We start from the raw sequence: 14,595 nt of genomic DNA, 5'->3' as shown, positions 1-14,595 counted from the left end.
TCCTTAAATTTTTTTTAATAATAATGATTATCTACAAAAGATTCTGCTATGATGGAAAATTTTGGGATTTTTAAAGACATTTTTATTATGATAATTTATTCTATGTTTGCATTATATGCATTAAAAATACTAATTAAGGTAATAAAAGAAAATCTCCTTTGAAGAGATTTTTTTGCGAAAATTGAATAGATAAATTTTTTGAAAATTTTTTAAGTAAGAAAATATTTTTTAATTTTACCAAAGAATTGGGAAAATTTGAAAGACTTACTAATATAATGAATTTCATTTATTTAATAAACCCATTAAATTTGTTTCTTTTTAAAAAAGAATAAAGAAAAAAAGAAAAAGAATAAAGACTAAAATCAAAGCTCTTTCCATAATATATTTAATAGTACTTGTTTGGCCAGACTTTTTCAACTTAGCTATCTCTTAAAAGTAGAAGCCAAGCTTAACAGGATTTTTAAGAAACTCTTCAAAAAAAATAACTTTTTTTTTTAATAAAAAATTTAAAACAAAAGAGCTTAAAAAAAACTTCAGAAAGGATTTTTCTCTATTTTTCTTTTAAACATATATCAGTTTTAAGAAAATAAGCGTGCTTTCTTGAATATTCTTAAGGTGAAGAAATTAATCTTTAGTCTCGTCATAGTGTCTGGAAGACTTAGGAAAGATGTGGGAGAAAATGAAAGAAAAAGATAAGAAAAATAGATAATTAAGGTGAATAAAAATAAATATGGAATCAAGGAAAATTAATTAAGACTAACATGAAATAACACACAATTAATTGATGCCGTTCTTTGTAAGAATGAAACATTTGGTGGCTTTTGAAAGAATAAAATCTGTGCCATCTTTGATTTACACATAACTTTAAATTTGTAGGAGCTCCCTAATGCTTATAGGACTACAAAATTCCGGATCGTTGAAACAAAGGGATGCTGCTATTGAATTCCCTGTTTCCGTATTATGATAACCATCCCAGAAAAAATGTGCATTCGGGTTGGGGCATGGCTCCAGGAATGGAATGCATGATAAGGTCCCATTTGCCCAAGTTGTGCAACATGGATTGCTTGTATCAGTGAAGCCTGCAAAAATCAATTAAATTAAAATATATAAATTGTTAACTTAAAAAAAAATTAATCTATTGTTGTGCTATAAACAAGTGGTGAAAATTTTAAACTGTAAAAACATAATTAAAATGTTATCATATGTCCATTTAGTTGTTATATTGATTTATTACTTGCATCCTTGAATATAATTTAATGGAATAAGAGACAATCCTTTAATCTCGTTTTCAGAATACAAAGACTCCACCGAGGATGTATGAGCTAATTGTTAAATACGTTTTAACGCTTACCATATTTTGAAGGATTAGTAATGAGATCGTAAACTAATGAATTTATTGGAGCAAGGATGAATACCCCGCCCCGAAGAGTAGATGTTAAATTCTTTAGCATTGGATGAAGCCTGCTATTAAAAAATGAGACAATTTGGTTTGTTTCTTCATGACATTTTCCGGTGAGTTCATATCTCCTTGTGTAATGTGGGATGCATCCAAGCGGGGGGATTTCGAGCATTATTAACTTCCTAGCTCCTAATTCATATAGTCTCTGCAATTGCAATAATACAGGTTCGAAAAAAGAAAATATTAATAAACATATTCAGGTAAAAAAAAAACACGAAAAAGCTGAATCTGTTAAACAATTGATGAATAGGAATTTGTGAAGAACCTCTAAATGCTTGGAGAGAGCATCTATGAGAAGCTGCGCATATGTTTGAGGGTCAAAATCTTGGCTTGTGCTAAATAATGTTGGTTCAAAATAGCTTTGAATGTAATCGTTGCTGCCCATTGTTAACATAAATATAGACTTTGCCAAGTAGTTAGAAAGCTCCTTAGAGCTTTTAAAGTGGCTAGGCAGCTTTGACTCAACTGTCGATTGAAAAAAATCAATTTGTTGACCCAAACTCAAGCATTTCCCCTGCAATAGAAAGGAAAACTTTTCTAATTAACGTAATTTATTTTAATTGGAGAGCACAAATATGAAATTATAAAGTATGAACGTGCATGCAGCACCCTGTTAATTAAATCTAATTGATTGAGGATACTCAATTACAAAAAAAAAAAAAAATGTTAATGCATAATTGTTTATTAGATATGGGAGACAAAATCCTAAAAGAATGAAGGCAAGTGCATTATATGGATACCCTGTCATGTTGCCGAGGATATGTATATAACCTTTCCCTTTAGATTAAGAAGGAAGCAAAAAGGAGGATTGCAAACCTTTTTGAAAAACGTAAATCACAGAAGGCAAAACAGGAAAAAGTTTAAGACTATAAACAATGAACGATATAAATATTTGTAAATGATTTTTCAATATTTCTTCATAGTGCAATGAATTATTATACTCAACTCAACATTTCAAGACATTAAAAGTACTTTGACTAAAAGTGATAATTGGTGGGTCAATTGCTAATTTTCAAAAGTATGATAAAACTAGTTAAGTTTTAAGGTTTTAAGGCTTTAATCTCTTACAAGTTGGCTTCCGGTTTCGGGGAGAATTCCACAAGCTGAAGATGCATAATTCAGACCAGATAGCGTTATTGATTCATCAATACTCAGGTATGGTGGAGGGTACGGCAGCTCAAGAAGTTCAGCTTCAATTAACAAGAAATAAGGATAAAAATTAGAAACATATAATTGGTAATAGCTTAATGATGAAGAATTGATTTTTTATTATATCTAAGTATTTGACTCAATGATTGGTATATATGTATCTCTTTTCAAAGGGCAGTTTCGGTATCCTTCATAAAAAAAAGAAATGATTTTAACTTGAATTTTCCATACCTATAAAGTCTGGAAGAGTTCTTCCATTAGTGAACCTCCCGGTGAAATGTTGGACAAAATTCTGACCATAAGGTGGGTAATTTGCCTTAGCAAGGGTTGGCAGATGATTGTTGTTGCCACTGTCAAACAATGAATCTCCGAATACATATAGAGCTGGCGCAAGAGGTTTACTGTGAATTAGCAAGAAGAAATGAAGGAAAGCAAATAAGAAGGACGAAATTAAGTTGCTCATGTTTCAAACGAGAAGATTATCTGTGCAAGAAAAAGATAGAAGAGAAAGAGAAGAAGAAATGAGGCCGATAACAAAATATGTAATGTTTCCTCTGGACAGGAGTGGAAGATTAAAGGCCAATGGAGCTTTAATAGAGTGGGAAAAAATTGATAAGTTGCAATGAATATGCACAATCTTTTTCTTAGTTGGATCATTTGACTTGAAATCAAATCAAGTGAGATATTAATGTGGAGCCAGCCAGCTTCTCCATTTTTCGGGGAAGAGAAAAAATATTGTAATGAATTCGGAGTTAAGTATTCCAGAATATGACACAACTACTGAAAGTGCACAACAATAAACAGAATTTCATGAGTATCACATGAATTTTTTATCCTTTTTTTAGATAAATTGATTAATTTGAAATTATTTCATTCGAATTTCGTTTCTGTTTTTCACTTTTGTAATCATCAGCGGGCGACGTGATTATCACAGATGATTGTGGATTAATAATCAAAAGAAAAAAAAATCCGTTAAAGATACATAGAACAGATGTAAACCAACAGAAACTAATATTAAATTAGTGACAAATTAAATTAAATGGGAATGCCCAGAGTTTGACTCTTCATTATAATTATTCATTAAGATAACAGCTCTCTTCAAGGATAAGATTAAATTTCTTTGCATTCCAAGTAACCATCAACTTATTTTAATTGATTTCAATCGAAACTTTATATTATCTAATTTGAATATAAATCACTTAACTCAGAAGGAAAAAAAATTATCCATTTCGTCATTTAAATTTGTCATAATGCTTCAAAAGGTCCTTAAATTATTCAAACAAATTTAAATAAATTTTTATTATTTTATTGTGTTTAATAAAGTCTTTATATTTTTATTTTTGATTAAATAAATTTTTATTATTAACGGTTGACTAATTGTTATTAATTAAAATATCATTTATCATTTTATGATCACGTGACGTCGATGTAGAGGATGAAAAACATTGCATGGTTATGTTACCATGTCACATCAATATGTCATATTATTATTATGCAATGTTATTACACCATATCAACACCACATGACACAAAATGATAAATGGTATTTTAATTAATTACAAAGTTAATCATTAATTATAAAAATTTTTTTGATTCAAAACAGAGACGAAAATCTACCGAGGCATGGAGGTGCTTGCCCCTCACCATTGAAAAATTTCTAATTTTTTATATGTTTTTTTTTCCGAAAACAAGTGGCCCCCATGTTTTTGTCCTAACCCTTGCCACAATGAAATAGATGTTTTGAGCTTTTATTTATCACTTATAGGAACAGACCAATACTCTAAGAATAGACCCACTAATAACTAATAAGCACTAACTAAGCAGCTCATAGAAGTGTGACTTATAAACCCAAGAGATCAAGACCATGACGGCATGACCCAAGATAAGACAAAATATATAATAAAAACTACTAAAAGGTATGCTACATATATATTTTCTAGCCTAAACTTTTTATATACATGAATATGTTAGCCTTTTCTAATTTTTGCCCTCTGTTAGTTTAATTCTAAATCTGTCCCTGGTTCAAATAAAAGTATAAATATATTATTAAAAATAAATAATGAGATTTATTTGAATTTTCTTGAATAATTTAGATGTTTTATTAGTTATTATGCCTTTAACTTTTAAAAAACTTATGTTTCGATTATTCAATTATAAAAAATTATGTTTTAGTCATCAACTATTACCAAAATTAATATTTTGATCATTCAACTATTTAAAATTAACAATTCTCTTAGATATTATGTGACCTTGGTCACATTACAAGTCTATATCAACTCATTTGTTACGTGACATTGTTCATCTTACCAAAGTCACATGATGTAGGCACATCATGTGATGAATAGTCAAATACGAACATGTAACATGGTCAAGATTAGCTGATGAACATGCTACTTGACCAAAATTAGCTGTTGTGTTAGATAGTTATTAATTTTTAACTTGGCTGAACAAAAATTAATCTTTAAAAGTTGAGAGACCAAAATATTAACTTCGATAAAGATGAACAAAGTGTAACTTTTTTAAAATTAGATAATCAAAACAAAAACCTTCAAAAATGAAATGACCAAACGAATAATTTTTTTTTTTAAAAAGACTTGCCTTAGTTGGCAAATGAGTTGGCTATGAACGTCCTGAAAATGAGTTGATTGACAACTCCGAAATCCCTGTTCATGTGAGATTCCTACAATCTTCCACATTAAAATCATGATCATTAAATTTATGATAATCTCAAGTAATATTTATTTAATTTTTTATGAAATCCACATTAAAATCATGATCATTAAAATTATGATAATCTCAAATAATATTTATTTAATTTTTCACGAAATGATATTTCAATAAAAGTAGGATAAATTATGGTGCAATGGAGTTTTTTTTTTTAATAACTGAAATTTATTCATCATCCAGGGAAAGAGAACCCTGTTAAAATCGAAAAACATCACAAAGCTTGGACAGAATCTAAGAAAACAGAAAAAATAAACCTTTAATTTAAGCAAGCACTTTTTTTTCCAAAATTGAGAATTTTTTGTGAGAATGAATGTAGCCAGTGTACATATTCACATCTGAACCAGCTGCTGCAAATTAAGAGGAACGCAAACAGTATTGTCCTTGATACAACGACTTGCTATGTCTGAATAGACCACTTCAGTAGGATGATAGCCATCCCAAAAGTAGTTTTTGTTTGAGTTAAGACATGGCGCTACCCATGGAATGCACGCTGAAGTCCCATTTTGCCAAGTAACGCAACATGCATTGCTCGTGTCTTCTAAGCCTGAAACATTGAAGAAATGGTAAGAGAATGTTTTGAACACGTTGAAGCTCATGTGTGAATCTGATATCTCACATTCATAAGAAGTGGGATGTAAAAAGGGTCATGCATACAGGACTCAAGAACCCATCGGTTTAAGCTTTTGGATTCAAATAATATATATATATATATATATATATATATATCCAACAGAAGCAGATATGGTTGAGCCTTTCTGATGGCTGATGTGTTCCTCATATATGCCCCAACCAAAAAGGAAAAAAAAAAAAAAGAAAGAATGACATCTGAAATTTTTGTTTTGCTTGCCCAATATCATAGCCATTAATGGGGTGGGTTGACTGGAATTCACCTACAAATTTCATTCTTTCCTTTTTCCTCATCGCAAGTTATTAGCATAGATATTACTTGGATTCAAGTTGACTTTGATCAGATTCCATATAAGTTAAAGTATGGGCAGTGGTAATCACTTTGAAGCGTACCGTATTTAGAAGGATTCATGACCGCATCATTCCCTAACCAATTACAACGGGCAAGAACAAAGGTTGATCCGCGAAGAGTAAATGTCAAATTTCCTAGCATTGCAGGCAGCATATTGTTAAAATATGAAACAAGCTGATTTGCTTCGTCTAAACATGGTCCGGTTTTTTGATGTGTCTTTGCAACCGCAGGGGTACATCCAATGGGGCCGATTTCAAACATAACTATCTTCCTTGCTCCTAGATTGTAAAGTGTCTGCACAAAATTGGATAGTTATATTACATTCAAAACTCAAGTAGATGTGTCTAAAGATTAGGTTGGCTGTTTAGGCTCATGGACTGATCGCTCAATTTGAATCAGGTCTAGGCAAAGATTTTTAGACAGCCTTAAAGGTATTACTTTATCAATAAATAATTTTTTTGTATTTAATATTCAAAATATATTTGAAATCTTAATATATACTTATTTTCTTATTATTTTTTAAAAATATAATATTATGTAAACGCTTAGGCTTGGCTTTAAAAGTTGGCCCAAGAAATCTGGATTGAGCTCGACGCATAAATACCTATAAACTCAAGGAAGATAAAAAAAATAATAAATTAATAAATATACCAACAATTCTTCTATTGTCTAGTCGATAGAGCGTTCCTTTCCAATAAAAAGAAATTTAGTTTGTGTATGTATAATGGAATTAAAGGCCTTGACAGTTAATAGTCCTTTATAAATTTAGAAAACACGGCAATAATAAATATATTTGCTTCAAAAAATAACATATATAACTTTTATTTAAATATAACCCATCTTTATTATTTGCGTTAAAATTAAGCAACTAATAATTAGTTTTTTTTTTTGTTATACATTCCTATTTAAGGCAGACAAAGGTGAAATGCCCCTACTGCCTAAGCAATAACGGGTGATTGGAAGTCTACAAAGGAGTTATACTGTACACTATCCAATGGTTTTTCTAGTTTTGTTTTTTCCTTCTTCTTATGTCTAAAAACTGCTATACTATAACTAATTAGCCTATCTATTAAGTGATACTAGATATATATTAAATAGAGTTGTAATGCTGAGAAAAACCAGTTATATTACTGCCATCAGATGATAAAGCAGGCTAAAGTTTCCAATCAAACTGCAAAAATTGGTGCAAAGTTAATTAATATGTTAAGTTTAATTTAAAACCCTGCATCTACAATTTAAAGCAAAAAAAGATATGTAATTGTGTTACAAATTAATGATGTTAGGAGTTATGGCCCTCGATGTATAATAATGCATCAAAATCAAAAATATATAAAACATATATATATATATATATATATATATATATGTGTGTGTGTGTGTGTGTGTGTATATATATGTATAAAGGGACAGAGAGCACCTCAAAGTGAGCAGATAGCTTGTCCCAGAGGAGAGTAGCAATTTGCTGCGGAGTGTTTCTTTTGCTGCTGTTAAATATGCTGTTTCCGCTATATATATTCAGATAATCATTGCTGCCGACAGAGAATAAAAAGATAGACTTTGATAAATACTCTGACAACTTAGATGAGCTATCGAAGTGTTTTTTCAAGTCTGACGCAATGGTCAGCTGAAACAAACTAATTTGCTCACCCAAATTTAGGCATTTGCCCTGCAAACAACCCATTTGATCAATTTAATTTTTTTTGAAAGAAAATATTATTAACAACAGGAAAAAAAAAAAACAACAGGAAAAATAAATAAAAAAAAAAAAAAAACAACAGGAAAAGATCCTGGAAAGGCAGGGCATGCCCTGAGAAAAACAAGAGAAGGTGCAAAGATAGAAACAGCCCCGAGCAGAATCGAAAATGAAAAGGCCCTTGTCCAGAGCAAAAAAGGGGAAACAACATAGAAACAAAGAAGAAGAAAAATCAGAACCAACCATGCCAAACATGTTGGCTTTTTTAATTCTTTTTTTATTTTTTGATTTAAAATTTACTGTGTTATGGGAGATATATGATTTTTGATTGTAGAAAGGCATGTCCCTTTGATAACTAAAAGGATTCATTTGTTCACTTCATGAATAGATGTGTCTATATAATGAAGACACGTTAGTGATGTTTCACCATTTATAAATATCCATCCCTTCATTTTTGAAAAGCGTTTTTTATCTCCTGTATCCTAACTTCAGGAATTCTTCTAATTCCTTCTTTCTCATAAGTTCAATCTAAACATTTCATGTTTCCAAAACTCTATTCTTCATCGTTTTAAAATTCTGTCAAGAGAAGTTGAGAGATTTACGAGTTTGTCAGATTTTCTATTTGAGTGCACGTTAGAAGATCTTTGAGTGATTTGTTGTATCTTGGGAGTAGGACGTCATCGATTGATATTTACACCATAATAGCAATGGAAATCTACTCTAAAGTCAGCGCCTTCCATAACATGTATCGAATCAGTTTTCACATTCAAAACTTTTTCTTATTTCTTTTTGTTGTTAATTTTTGAGTCTCTATTGTTTCTTCATGTATTCTTCTTTACATTTTCAAATATGGAGTCCTACATCCGCTTTTTGTATTTTAAAAAAAAATGGTGTATATTAAAGAACAAATTTTCGTAAAGCCAAAGAAATTCTCTAAGCAAAATTTTCATAGATGGCAGAATCAAATGCGTTATTGGTTAACAAGCTTAGGACTTCATTTTGTTATCTCCAATCCTATTGTTTCTTCAAATGAAAATCTCAATCTTGTTGATCTTTCAAATCAAAACTCTGGTTCTAACTTAACTGAGAACACAATCACACAAACATAATTAGATAAGGATTATCTTTATCATGGTCGTATTTTATCTGCTTTGTCTAGTAACCTTTAAGGTACCTTTTGCAATACAAAACTGCACGTGAATTGTGAGAAGCATTAGAAAAGAAATATAGTAAAGAGGATGAAGGTTTTGATAACTACATTATAAGAAAATATATGGACTTCAAAATGATTGATAATAAATCTATTATGGACAAGCACACTTTTTTCAAATTCTTATTCATGAGTTGAACCAAAGGAAAATTGAAATGTATGAAAAATTTCATGTGGGTGCCTTGCTTGAAAAGCTTTCTTCAAAATGAAAATCTTTTGCTTTGTCCCAAAAACACAAGTGTGAGACTTTGTTTATGGACGATGTAATTATTTCTCTTCAAATTGAAGAAAAATAAAGAGATAAGGATAAATTATCTAATGAGTTTGAGGACAAAGTAAACATTGTAAAAGGGAAAAATTCAAACTCGGAAAAAAAGGAAGTTTTCAAAAAAATTTTGTAAACAACCATATAGTGTTAACAAGAAAAAGAAGAGATGTTATTTTATTTGTGGAAAACTGAGACATCTAACAAGAGTTTGTCGATATCGCAAAGACCAAAAAATGTTTGAGACACCGGTCTCATAGGTCAATGTTGTGACTAATAAGAATGACAAAAGGTTTGTTTCAAACATTCCTATGGTCAATTTAGTGTGTGAGTCTACCGATTAGTGGATTGATACCGGTGTTAATATCCATGTTTGTGCCAACCAATCCATAGTTTCAAAACATTAGGTCATTGACGAAAAATATGTGAAAATGGGTAATTCTGCAGTTGTACAAGTAAAAAGGGTTGGAAAGATAGATTTATTATTGACTTTTGGGAAGACCTTATCTCTTCATCAAGTGAAACATGTGCTTGACATTAGAAGGAATTCGATTAGTGGTTCTCTTCTTCTTAAAGATGCTTATAAATTATTGTTTGAGTCAAATAAAGTTGTAATTAGTATAAATGAGTCTTTTGTTGGTAAAGGATATGTATTCAACGGTCTCTTCAAGTTAAATGTGTCAAATGTTTTATTTCATGGTAAAGAAAGTACTAATAGTTTTTCTCTTCATAATGTTATTCTTTTATCTAATGTTTGGCATGGCCGTTTAGGGCATATTAATAATATGTCTATTAAGAGAATGATGAATTTGGATCTTATTTCTAAATTTGACATAAACATGCATGGAAAATGTGAAATTTACGTGTAGTCTAAATTACCTAGAAAGCTTTTTAAATTTGTAACTAGAAAATCTGTAATCTTGGAGTTAATACATAGCAATGTTTATAACATTCAAGTTTACTCTAGGAATGGTAACAGATACTTTATTACTTTCATAGTTGATTTTTCTAAATATTATTATATCTTTCTAATTTGAACAAAAGATGAGGCTTTGGCTATGTTTATTGCATATAAAAATGAAGCTAAAAATCATAAGGACAAAAGAATCAAATTCTTTGTTCAAGTAGGGGCGAAAAATATGTTTCTACAGAGTTTTCAAACTTCTGTAATGAAAATGGAATTATCCATTAGGTATCCCCCCTTACACACCTTAATTAAATGGTGTCGCAGAGAGGAAAAATCAAACTTTATTCGATATAGTGAACTGTATGCTCTCAAGTTTCGGACTCCAAAAAAACTTATGGAGTGAAGCAATCTTATTTGCATGTCACGTTCTAAATAGAGTTCCTCATAAAAAATAAGACAACTCTGTATAAATTATGGAAAGAGAAGAAACCCAATTTAAATTATTTAAGAATATGGGGGTGCTTAGTAAAAGTGAAAATTCTAGAAATTAAAAGGAAGAAATTGGGATCTAAAACTATTGATGGAGTTCTTGTGGATTATTCCCAATATAGTGTCACTTATGGGATTTTAGTAATAAAATCTGAAATTATTGATATAAGTGTCAACACTATAATAAAATTGAGAGATGTTGTATTTTTAAGGATATTTTTCTCTTGAAAAATAAGGTGAATAAATCAATAACTTCTGATTGCACTCTAATTTTGGTAGAGCAAGAGAAAAAAGATATGATCAATATAGAAGGTTTTAGAAGAAGCAGAAGAGCGAAAGCAAAGAAAAATTTTGGAAACGATTTTTATTCCTATTTAATGGAAGATGATCCTTGAACGTACAAGGAGGCCACATCATCTACAAACTTTACTTTTTGGAAAAATTCCATGAATGCTGAAATGGAATCGTTATTAAATAATAAAACTTGGGTTTGAACAAATTGCCTAAAGGGTGTAAACCTATTGGCCATAAGTGGATATTTAAAAAGAAACTTTGCCCAAATGGGTCCATAGAAAAATTCAAGGCAAGATTAGTTGCAAAGATTATTCCCAAAAGGAGGGGTTTGACTATTTCGACACTTATTTTCCAGTAGCAAAAATTACTACAATTTGAGTGCTTATAGCTTTTGCATCCATATATACGTCGGAGATCCATCAAATGAACGTTAAAACCATCTTTCTAAATGGCAAGTTAAAAGAAGAAATATATATGGAATAATTGAAGGGATTTGTCATATCGAGTTAAGACCATATGGCTTGTAAACTAACGAAATCCTTATATGGATTAAAGTAAGCCCTAAAGCACTGGCATGAGAGATTTGATCAAGTTATCTTGTCAAATGAATTATCGATAAATGACTTTGATAAATATGTTTATATCAAAATTACTAACCTTGGGTGTGTCATATTATGTTTGTATATTTTTGGGGTGAGATTGTAATGAAGAAAGTACTATAATTGAAAATTCATCAGATCTGTTAACTAAATTAGTTTTTGAGATAAAGTTTAAGTGTTGATTGAGCTTTATTGGTGTTCGTAATGCTTAAAGCCCTTGGGGACATTGATGGTGACGATAGAGATTAGTTGTAAGGTGGAGCTTGGTGAATTCAAGTCAAAGGTGGAGATTTATTGTGATAGTCTTAAATTTTAGTTAAATTGAGATACTTTAGTTGTAGTTAGAATAGGATATTTTGTTGAGATAGTCTTAAATTCTACTTAAACTAGGATAAGACTCTTGTATTTAGTCGTATAAAAGGGTCATATGAAGTTAAAGAATATCATTAAGCCGAGAGAGAGTTTAATGAGTACTTAGATAAAGAAGAAAAGATTAAAATGTAAATGGAACAAGGGTTGTGAGTTTTAGATTGATCTTATAACCTCTTAGTTTCTTCTTAGTTGAAATTTCTCTATTACTGTGTCTAAGGATATAAGTCATCAAAAGATTCAACCACGTAAATTTTTTGTATTTTTATGAGTGTTCTCGATACACACACACAAAATTTTAACATAATATCTAACAAGGTTCATGAACTATTCAAGAAAATTCAAATAAAGCTTTACCTTTTTTTGTTTGTTCAATCAAACCCCTTTTATTTTGAATCAAATAAGCTTTTATAATTAATGTTTAACTAATTGTTATTAGTCAAAATAACACACATGCTAATATGTCATAATAGATAATGAGGTGACATGATAATGTGATATGATGACATGGCCATGTAATATTTTCATTTTCCATGTTAATGTAAACATTATGCAAAAATAAAATGATAAATGATATTTTAATTAATTTTTGTAAAATGAAAATAATTGTGGATGCATGGATTGGGGTTTTCCATCATCAGCGTTTTTCAATATCATATACATCCCGCATTCGCACTCATATTTTGTATCGAAAATAGAAAAAGCCACTAATAACATTTGTGGAAAAATGGTTGGAGTAGTGAAACATTGAAGAAGGAAAAAAAAAAAAAAGAACCGAGAACAAGAAGTTAAGAAATCAAAGTAAACAAAGAAATGCAAAAGCATGTGAAAACATATATAACTTCTTACTAATGAGCTTCCTGTTTCTGGCAGTATGCCGCAGGATCCAGAAGCATAGTTCAACCCTGTCAGTGCTGAGTTACGTATACTCAAGAATGGTGGAGAATAGGGCAGTCCAAGAAATTCAGCTACAACAAAATAAATAAATATCTTAATTAGTTCGATGATAATTAATAAATTTGGATATATATATATATATATATAAGGCGCGAATTGAAACATAAAAATCATAAATATTTCAAGACCTCCTTCTAATCATTGAGTCAAAGTTTCATTGGCAGAAAAAATCATGTTATTTCTGCATTTTCCATATTAAAGATGGAATGCACCTCCTGGACGGCAGTCATAAGCCTATATATATCATATATACAATATCAATAAATCAAACCTTTTTGAATAATAATTAAAATAAACTGGTTGTTCATCAACTAAGGTTCTTTCGAAAACGTTTACATAAAGAATATTAGTACCTATAAAATCTGCGACGGTTCTTCCATTTGTAAACCTTCCAGTAGAACCCTTGGCAAAGTCTCTTCCGTATGGAGGAAAATCGGCCTTGGCAAGAGTTGGCAACAAGTTATTATTGCCACTGTCCAGCAAAGAATCCCCAAACACGTACAATGCCGGAGCAAGTGGTACGCCATGCATCAGTGGGAGAAAACGAAAGAAAATAAGCAAGAAAACGTGTGACCCCGAGCTTCTTCTCATCTTTGTCAGTAGGAAAGTTTTTTTTTTTTCTTTGGCTCGGCCTTCGATTAACTCTATTAGGAAAAGTTTTCTTTACAAAGAGAAAGATAAAAAGAACGGATAGCTTAACTTGCGAGGATTGAGGAAGATTAGTGATGTCTACATTGATTTAGAGGAAAAATCCCTGAAAGCAAGGATAGCCCTTACATTAACGAACGTTAATGAGAGGCCTTCTCAAGATGTGGCCATTTCGCAGTATACAATGGTGTTCTAAGCATGTAAAGTAGAGGGCATTTGGTATTTTGGTCGGCCTGTCTATCGCTTAGGGCCGCAATCCCAGCTCTGCTCGGCTTGGTTTGGACATATGGACCATGTCTGGATCTATTAAATTATTTTATTAACTAAATAATAAATTTTTATTTATCGTTAAAATATACTTAGAAAAATTAAAATATTAGTAATATAAAATAATATTTTCTAATTTTAATAATACAATAACAGTTAAATGGATGGATTCCGAATTAGGCTCGGGCTAAACTTTTGGAATGGAAGCTTGTTAGGTCCGACCTGAACTTGACTCATCCTAGTCCATGGATATCTTTGTTAGATTTTCTTGTAAAATTAATGTGTGGACTTATATTATTTATTTTTTCATTTTATCAAAATTAGGTTAAGATAATTTGGTCTTGACAAAGGGACAATATTATAGTCCATATTATGATCTAATAAAATAAGTTAGACTTTCAATGTTATAGATGGGATTAAAAGTATAGGCTTGCATAGGAAATCTTAAACGTATAATGGATGGGGTTAGGAATTCACTATATAAAGGAAATGATAGGTACCTTGTCTTGTTCACAATGCCGTAAAAATCTCACTTATTTGAGAGTCATAAAGAAAAGAGAGGAAGACCCCAATGCACTAAGTA

At 30.5% G+C, this 14,595-nt stretch overlaps 2 protein-coding genes across 2 annotated transcripts; both read right to left on the bottom strand.

The window, feature by feature from the left end:
* Positions 1 to 864: 864 nt before the first annotated feature.
* LOC18601785 (GDSL esterase/lipase 7-like) lies at positions 865 to 3,071 on the bottom strand. The gene is made up of 5 exons (XM_018119360.2): positions 2,840 to 3,071; positions 2,528 to 2,649; positions 1,725 to 1,973; positions 1,352 to 1,604; positions 865 to 1,079 (listed from the first exon to the last, which is right to left on the bottom strand). Exons 1-5 carry the CDS (start codon positions 3,069 to 3,071, stop codon positions 865 to 867), a joined length of 1,071 nt encoding a protein of 356 aa, XP_017974849.2.
* Positions 3,072 to 5,664: 2,593 nt separating this feature from the next.
* LOC18601784 (GDSL esterase/lipase 7-like) lies at positions 5,665 to 13,628 on the bottom strand. The gene is made up of 5 exons (XM_007032846.3): positions 13,451 to 13,628; positions 12,990 to 13,108; positions 7,732 to 7,980; positions 6,356 to 6,608; positions 5,665 to 5,879 (listed from the first exon to the last, which is right to left on the bottom strand). Exons 1-5 carry the CDS (start codon positions 13,626 to 13,628, stop codon positions 5,665 to 5,667), a joined length of 1,014 nt encoding a protein of 337 aa, XP_007032908.2.
* Positions 13,629 to 14,595: the final 967 nt, after the last annotated feature.

This window comes from Theobroma cacao, chromosome 4, assembly GCF_053813885.1.
Source record: "Theobroma cacao isolate CCN51 chromosome 4, ASM5381388v1, whole genome shotgun sequence".
NCBI classification, from domain to species: Eukaryota; Viridiplantae; Streptophyta; class Magnoliopsida; order Malvales; family Malvaceae; genus Theobroma; species Theobroma cacao.
This window is presented reverse-complemented; position numbering and strand designations above follow the sequence as displayed.

Coding starts and splice junctions, on each gene's coding strand:
- LOC18601785 (XM_018119360.2), bottom strand. CDS start 3,071: ATGAGCAACTTAATTTCGTCCTTCTTATTTGCTTTCCTTCATTTCTTC. Junction 1,605..1,724: donor CTCTCTCCAAGCATTTAGAG/GTTCTTCACAAA, acceptor TTGCAATTGCAG/AGACTATATGAATTAGGAGC. Junction 1,080..1,351: donor TACTAATCCTTCAAAATATG/GTAAGCGTTAAA, acceptor TGATTTTTGCAG/GCTTCACTGATACAAGCAAT.
- LOC18601784 (XM_007032846.3), bottom strand. CDS start 13,628: ATGCATGGCGTACCACTTGCTCCGGCATTGTACGTGTTTGGGGATTCT. Junction 6,609..7,731: donor AGCTATCTGCTCACTTTGAG/GTGCTCTCTGTC, acceptor AATTTTGTGCAG/ACACTTTACAATCTAGGAGC. Junction 5,880..6,355: donor CATGAATCCTTCTAAATACG/GTACGCTTCAAA, acceptor TCAATGTTTCAG/GCTTAGAAGACACGAGCAAT.